We start from the raw sequence: 8703 nt of genomic DNA, 5'->3' as shown, positions 1-8703 counted from the left end.
GAATCTGAGGTAGATCCACTGCAAATCATTCTACTCCCCACGTGAGTTTGCTTCATTCATCCTGGCTGGTGTTGCTGCCACAGGGCAACATGCAGGAGGCACAGCGGACACTCGCCTTCCCTCTGGCAGGAGGCTGAGGTCCATGAAGACCAAGACCTCCCGCCACACAAACAGTTTCTACCCAGCAGCACTCCGGCTCATCAACAGAGCCCGGGTCCCCCACTGACTGACTCTGTCTCCCCCAGGACCTTCCCTTCTCTCCCTTCTCTCCCCTGCACATCTTTCCACACCGCACATTTAAAGTCACTCGCCACTTTACCCTTCACCTGTCACTTTCAAAAAATAAATAACCTCATCCCGTGCACTTTACCTTTATTTTTTTAATTATTATTATTATTATTGATTGTTTTATTTTAAACTTATATTTACTGCATCCTTACTTATTTACTTATCACTTACTTGTTTTTATCTAAATTATTATACTTTTACTTTGTATAGTTAAATGTTCTTTGTTATTGTTGCTGTTGTTGTTGTTATTGTTATAATCACTGACATGATGCACCTTCCGCCATGACAAATTCCTCATCTGTACAAACTTACATGGCAATTAAACAATTCTGATTAAATAAACCAATCCCTTTCAAGGGGGGAAACCGCTCAGAAAGAAAACGAACGGAAACCTTGAGAGTGTGTGTGTGTTTGTGTTTGCTTGTGTTTGCTGACTTGCTCCTCTGTGCCCAGCAGCATTTCCCACGATTCATAGCATCCATTGTCCTGTCGGTAGAGTCGGAGGGCTCGGATATATGCCTGGCTCTCGTAGGATGAATCACACCAGGGGTCTGCAGGAAGTTAAGAGTTTGGTTTAAATCCTCCTTTTCACGAACATGTAAAATATATATCTGTTCTTAAAAACTAAAAACTGTTAAAAGCACATCACTGAGTCACACTGGTGCACTGGGTGACATCTTCCTTTATTACAGAGAACACCCACACTAGTTTATTTTGACTCAATCCAACATACATTGTTCTGCTGCCCCAGATACTTACTTGACTAGAGCACCAAATGATAAATGTTCTGCCACCTAAATTTTCTGCTTGATTAACGTCTGATAAAAATGACAGTGACCAGCTATTTTAGGGAATTGCTGACAATGTATTGGGGGTGCCCTAGTGGCCTGTGGATTATGGCACAATTCCTTAAAGTGGTTTTCATGATATTTCATGAAAAGCTACTCCTCACTTTTCATGTTGGACACCATCCTCCTCTTCTCCCTTCCGGCCTGCGTGCTTTACTGGTCTTCATACTTCCTTATTCAGGATTTTGTGGATAACAGAAATCCTTTGTGGGGTATCTACGTATTACGGCGCATTATTTTTTGTAGCTTTCACAACAAATGCTGGATGAGACCAGCCTTATTAGGTTTCAGGGCTATACTCAATGTTTAACGTAGTTATAAATGGAAGCAGCTCGTGGTGAAAGAGCAAGTATATCTTAAGCCTTCGGGTGAGGGCGTCTCTTGCATGTCATTCTCAGCCTCATTTCCTGTCATCGCTCTGCTGCTGGCTATCTCGTACACACTCTACCTTAAGTGTTAGAGTTCACTAATGTTACTCTTTTTGGCTGTCAATACAATAAAGATCTACCAGTAAGTCTTTATTAGTTATGAGTTTGAGTGTTTCTGTGATTAGTGCCGGTAGGTTTCACATGTCTAATTTTCAACATTTTTATGTTCTGTTTTTTTTCTTCTTTTTAGTATTTCATCATCGTTTCTCTCGTGGTCTTGTTCCCCATAACACTTTTGGGCTTTCTTTTTTCACTAAATCAATGGAGATTATTTGAGGAACAGAAAGCTCCACTAATGCTGAGAATACTTTCCTTGTCATTAACACCATCAGTATGAATCACACGAGTGCAGTTAAAAACGGAAGGACACAGCATGAAATTATGATGTCACTAACATGTGATGTGCTCCATTGCAAATTGACTCCAACCCCTATCTGGAGGTAGTTTGCAAGGCAATTCCAACTGAAATTCTACAGATGTGTTTCAGTCCAGATGCTTTTTGAATGGATCAGATTTTAAAGTGTGGATATGCGGATAAAAATCATGCTACTAGCAGAGCAATGTGGAAGAGAACAACAGCCCACGGACAGATGCAGGCGCTCTCCATTTGCTTTCACTCTGCTGCCAGTATACTCGTCTCCACTGAGTTGGTCTGGTGTGACGGAGGAGTTCAGCAAGGCCACTTGAAGGCACGAGAGGCTTCCATGTTGGAAAGCCACGTCACTAGAGCAGTTAATAAGTTATTGATGCCTACAAACGCAACACATGCAAAAATACAATCTGACCACAATCCCAGGACTCATGGAATCTTAGGAAGGGTCAATTAGTGAAAGATGCTGAAACGCTCTGTAGAGGTGAGGGGAACTGCAGAGGCATTTACATAGTCGTCTATGAAAAGTATTTATTGATTTATTCAGTTTTAAGAAATTGTAGAAACAAACTTGGGTGATCTTGGATGAGAACAAGATGAGGGGAATTGTGTGTGGAAGTTCCAGCATTTAATTTTATCTTGTAAAATAAAACTGGTTATTTTTGACACCACAGGAAGTCTGGTCTCCAGTTGATTAACTCAAAGAATTAATGTTCCAACAAAGTATGTGTTATTTGAAAAAAAAGAAAACCATTTAACACAACTTTTGTATTGAGCGTCTAAAGTAGTGGCTGTGCAGATATGACTGGTCGTGTTTTCACAATCTTATGACGCTAAGTATTTTATTTTTTTTTGCTTTGTATCGTAGCTAACCACACAGGAAGTCAACAGTTTTAATATTTGTATCTGTCACTAAGGCAACTGCCACCACAGGAGTGACAAATTAAAAAAACGAGGCAACCAGCAAGGAAGATATTATACAAACTCATCTAACGTCACAGACTTGTTAAAGTGTTGAGGCCTATTTGATTAATAATAATATCATCAGCACCATCTCCCGAATGTACTAAACAGGAGGCGGGACTTTTACCTTGTTTGGCATAAAATATAACATGTCTGGTATATTAAATCAATTCATGAGCAATAATAAAAATTAGTGATATTTGGGGGAATCACATGTAACATGCTGTCACTGTTTACAACTGGTCACTATAAAGGTGTCACTATAATCAACTGTTGTTTGCCAATAAATTACAGCACCTTACAAACCTTTAAGTGGTGTTGGATGAGGTGAGCGTCCCGGTATCAAGTTTGCAACTTTCAAAAGATGTCACTTCCTTTTGTCCCCTTTATTTTTAATATGCTACATATTTCCAAAATAGGTAAAGAACTAAGTGTAAGAGTGGGCAGAGAGAAAATATGTGAGTGTTTTACCAAGGTTGCAGTGTCTAATGCAGATCTTGAGTGCAGACAGGAAGTTATCTCGCTCCTCCTCCCGTTGGAACAGGAAGCAGGTGTGGCCCATATAAGGCAGGTGCAGATACACAGCAAGCAAATCTGGAGATGGTACCATCGAAAAAGAATCCTTCTTTCCTCCTAAACACACACACACACACACACACACACACACACACACACGCACAAGACAGTGTTACAGATGTGGGCTTGACTGAATTTTCTATGAAGCATGAATTAGCTGAGGTAGCCGGTTCAATGCCCCAGTCACATATCGAAGTGTCCCTGAGCTGCTAGGCTAAGTTTCTAGCCTAGCCTAGGAGCTAAGCTAGAAACCCCAGCTGCTTTCTGGGCGCCTTACAGGGCAGCCCACTGCTAATTAACCAAGGATGTGTCAAACGCAGAGAGAAAATAAAAAAAACTACTATAACAAAAAATAAAGCTATTGTTGAACACAGTATGTATGTTGTAAAACAGGAATAAGTTAATACCATTAAGTATACCAGCACAGGTTTGCTCCAGGTGATCCCTGGACTCCTCCTCTGTGGTGAACACACTGCCCCTTGCGGGCTGGAGGACCAAATTGGCAGCACATCCACGACTAAAGGCCTACAGATGGAAACACAGACAACGCTGTCCGGCACTAGCATACAAATCGTTTATTTTCTGAACATGACATTTTTCTTTATGCAAGTGTTTATGTCAAAGTGTTACCTCAAAGTTCTCATGTATCTCCACTCTGTAATCTCTTCTCAGGACAGCGTATCTCTCTCTGCACTTCTTTCCCTGCTCGTCCCAGGATGAGAACTTCACGCTCCCTTGGTACAGCACTTCCTCCGGAGCATGCTGAGGCTATGCGCACACACACGCACGCGCACGCATGCACGCACACGCACGCACACACACACACACACACACACACACACACACACACACACACACACACACACACACACACACACACAAACACAGAGAAACCATTGTTGCCTGATGAGTGTTGTTTGATGGATTGAGTGACAGGTGTGGTGCTCTTACCTCTTGTGTGAGCAATAAGCCCCTCCCCTCTTTCTGAGGCTCCACCTCCTGATGTAAATGCCAGATGTAGGCTGCGGAGTACTGCTGACGGTAAAACACACTGAAGCTCTGGAATGTACTGTTGACTACTCCTGGATGCACACACAACATGCACATGTTAAGTCTAATGTATACTGTATTCATTTGCCTGGCCCTTAAAAAATATATATTCTTGCCATCTGAAAATGGAAGTATCAGTGTACTCATTTATCGCAAGAAACTATTGGTGCATAGTTACTGTGGGTGGTAGATCTTGCTTTATTGAGGAAAATGCATATATTAAAGCTGCACAATTCAATATATGCATTTAAACATAGGATTGAATGTATAATGAGACATCCTTTTTTTCAGCTCATCGTTTGATGTTATGGCCTGTGACTTTTTGGATCACTCTCATTGCTCGTCTTTCTTGATTTTTGTTTTCAGGACTGATAAACTAATGGTACATAACTTGTTCAGCACAAAACAACCGCCAGCCAAAGTTAGCAACGAGCTGCTGAACAAAATTGATCATCGGCTGCTGAAGAGCCAGACTTCTTTCTCAGGAGTTGGTGGAGAGCAAGTCACATTCATAGGATGTAGCATAGTGTGGGTACAAGCCAACTGCTGCATATTTTAATACACTCAATCTATTTGGAGATGATTGTGATTCATTTAAAGATAAGACATACAAGTCAGAGCAAAACAGAGCTAACAGAAGCGTTAAATCAGGGGGACACAAATATGACTCCAAAGAGACTCCAAGTATGACTCCAATGTTTCTACATGTCAGCTGGGTGTGCAAGTAAAAAGCTGTTAGCTAACATGTTAGCCATAGTCGCTTTATATGATGACAATAAAGCTTGTATCAAGGTAATATGTTATACCAGGGCATTTAGAAATCCTAAAGGGACGATTTTCAATACTGTCAAAAATACAAAAGATATGTAAATGATATGGAGATGTGAAAATATTGCCACACATAACTTTATCTTGAGATGACTTCCTTCCAGTACAAACACAGTTTATCAGCCAGATGATTTTAGTAAACCCCCACCACTGCCCTGGTCTGAGTTCAAAGACTCCAGGAAGACTTTTTCATTAAATGGTTTAATCACATCAGTTATTCTGGTATAATGAATTAAAACAGGCAACCATCCCACTGCTGCTGCTCTGAGAGACTGGTGAGAGGACGAGAGCAGTTACCACATACACACACACCCCGCACTTGAATGTCAAAAGAACAACTTCTCTCCAACTCTCATCATACGTAATGTGAATGTGAATCAGTCATAATCAGTTGTTAATCATTTGTTTACAGTGTATGGCCACTATTACATGTTGTTTGGGTCACTCTGTCGCCGTCTTACACACACACACACACACACACACACACACACACACACACACACACACACACACACACACACACACACACACACACACACACACACAAACACACCCACTCCCCACACACACATGCACACACGCACAGATTAGACAACCCATAATAATGTAATGGTTGGAAATGGTAGTATTTACATTGTAGAAGATTAGTGACAGGATGTGAGTGTGCTGTGCTGATAACATGTTTAGGAATGCACACATAGAAATGAGACAAGCAACACTCACAGCACACCATTTGTATTTAATTTGCTTGTTTAAAAAGTTAAGATCAATTAATAATAACAATAATAATAATAATAATAATAATAATAATAATAATAATAATCATATATATATATATATATATATATATATATATATATATATATATATATATATATATATATATATATAAGAGAATCGAGCTTCACTTGAACACTTTTGCTCTTTAACACGAAAAATTGTATTGATTAACATATATGTGTGTGTGTGTGTGTGTGTGTGTGTGTGTGTGTATATATATATATATATATATATATATATATTTTTTATTGCAATGACAAGAGACTTGCTAACTGTCCTGGTAGTTAATGTGAGCACCATATAACGCCCCCCAATAAGAAGTGTCCAAAGCTGCAGAATACAAATTACAATTGTTGAACAAAAATAAGTTTTACCTTTGATGTGAGTGGTTTTAGCCTCATCCAACAAGCCAGAGGAAGATGCTCCCATAATGTATCGATTTCCCTTCCTCTCAAGCAAAATGCTTAGTTCAGCTCTCTGAATGTGCACACACAGCTGACACGGGGAGACCTGCAACACACAGCAACTGAATGAGCTGCTCTGATGTGTCAAGAGGTTTTTGCTCCACTCATTTCCTCTGTTCTCTGTGAGTCAGTGTGTGGTGAGCTGGGCGGTACTGAAGCAACATCTAACAGCAACTTCAAAATCAACACAAGTGCCTCAGCCTCTTAGCCACCTGCTGGTTAACACGGAAAAAATTTTCTTGACCAAAGGCAACTGCCAACATGGTGTTATTCTCCCTAACTGGAAGCATGAGTATCTATGTAAACATCCTGTTGACAATTCAACTTTCACAAAGGATTTTTTATTCTATTTTACACTCAAGAGAAGTTAAACTCTGTTACGGCGATTTGAAACAAGGTCACAGTGTGAAGGATTGTCGTTACCATCTCACGTATGTTAAAAATGTCCAAGATTCCCAGGTGCTTGCGTAGATAAAAGGTTCAGAATTCAATGAGATATAATTATACATTTTAATTAAAGTTTAATGGTGATACAGTATACATTTCTTAGCTGAGCGTTACTGTCTCGCTTCCGCTCAGAAGAACCTAGCACAGGCATCTACAATCTGATTTTAAACATTCTGGCCATTGAGCTCATTCACCTCATTGGTTCAAATCTATGGCATGCGGTTGGCTAAGAGATACACAGGGGCAGAGTCTCTCTTTGGCGTAGGTTTTGAAGATGACTCCATAACATTCCTGTTTTCCGGTACCTGAAGTCCTCACTCTCCTGTGTTTACTACATATTTGAACTAGAAGGAATTTGTTATTCAGTTCTACAGCTTACAGTGCAATAGTTAATTCTATATTCCCAGCTACAGTCATCTTCCAGAAACCCCATGCATGTAAAGTCTTTTGACCTCTGCAGCAGTTCAAATGCAAATTAAATCCCCCTCCTGTCCCTGATAAGAACAGAGGAAGATTCCCCAGAACACAGGTGGTCCAGTCCCCTTTGTTCCTAAAACCAAATGCTCTCCTGTAAACACTCAATCCCCGATCTGTGTGTAAATGACCTCTTCACTCTCCAGTACAGACTCCATGTGACCCTGATCAACACTGTATCCATTTTGTTTCAATACATTCCATGTATTCCTGAATCATTATAGAGTAATGAAAAACATACAGTGACCTAATAATAATAATATTCCTCATTAATTCTTATATCCACCTCTTGTATTTTAATGTACACATTAAACATTTATTTTATACATATACAAGCCCAATTTTGTACAACCCAAACTATTACAATTCTACAAAACCCAACACTTGTGACACCCAACCTACTGATCAGAATCAGAATCAGAATCAGCTTTAATAGCCATGAACAGCCATGAAAAATAAGACATTAGAAAACAGTAAACAGTAGTACTGAAAGTGCAGATAGTGCAGGTGTAAGTGACAAGTAAATTGTTCAGTTGTTCAACAGACTGACAGCCAGTGGGAAGAAGCTGTTCCTGTGTCGTTTTGGCGTAAAGTGCCCTGTAGCGCCTGCCACAGGAGAGGAGTTGGAACAGATTGTGTCCAGGGTGTGAGGGTCTGCAGTGATCTTTCCAGTCGGCTTCCTGACTCTGGAGGTGTACAAGTCCAGGATGGTATGAAGGTAGATTTGTGTTTTTTTTTTACCCAAGCACATTTCTTGTGTGTAAGTAAATTATCTCTAAATCTTTGCTCTCAATAAAAAAAAAATCTCCCAAAAAAAATTGCTCTAAAAAAATTTAAAAAATGCTCGCAAAAAAAGAAAATGCTCTTCAAACTAAAATGTGCGCTCCAAAAAAACCTGTGCTCTCAAAAAAAAAAACCCTGCGCTCTAAAAAAACCAACCTGTGCTCTCAAAAAAAAAACCTGTGCTCAAAAAAACCAACCTGCGCTCTCAAAAAAAGCCTGTGCTCTCAAAAAAAATCCAAAAAGTTACAAGTTGAGTTGTGGACGTAGTGGGCGGGGCATGCGCTGCTGAATGAGACAGGAGTTTCTATTGGTGGGCTCGACTGGCTCTCGGCTCCATGCTAAAGTATCTCCGGGTGAGACCTACGACTGGCCTACTTCCCCGTTATTTCTCACCCCAGGGCTTT

General features: G+C 40.2%; 1 protein-coding gene across 1 annotated transcript in view; it reads right to left on the bottom strand.

Annotated features, from left to right (window-relative positions):
- The window catches only part of LOC137780668 (protein Niban 1-like), a 13271-nt gene extending 6711 nt beyond the window's left edge, over nucleotides 1-6560 (bottom strand). Inside the window, exons 1-6 of the mRNA XM_068568837.1 lie at nucleotides 6506-6560; nucleotides 4425-4555; nucleotides 4104-4241; nucleotides 3881-3998; nucleotides 3369-3530; nucleotides 724-839 (exon numbers count right to left, since the gene is read on the bottom strand). Of these exons, the coding sequence (XP_068424938.1) occupies nucleotides 724-839; nucleotides 3369-3530; nucleotides 3881-3998; nucleotides 4104-4241; nucleotides 4425-4555; nucleotides 6506-6560 (720 nt within the window). The remainder of the gene's footprint in view (nucleotides 1-723; nucleotides 840-3368; nucleotides 3531-3880; nucleotides 3999-4103; nucleotides 4242-4424; nucleotides 4556-6505) is intronic.
- Between the last annotated feature and the right edge of the window lie 2143 nt (nucleotides 6561-8703).

This window comes from Clinocottus analis, unplaced genomic scaffold (genome assembly GCF_023055335.1).
Source record: "Clinocottus analis isolate CAN_PGR_092001 unplaced genomic scaffold, fCliAna1.0.p SCAF_11, whole genome shotgun sequence".
Lineage (NCBI taxonomy): Eukaryota > Metazoa > Chordata > Actinopteri > Perciformes > Cottidae > Clinocottus > Clinocottus analis.
The sequence above is the reverse complement of the archived record's forward strand: the minus strand, read 5'-3'. Positions and strand labels throughout refer to the sequence as shown.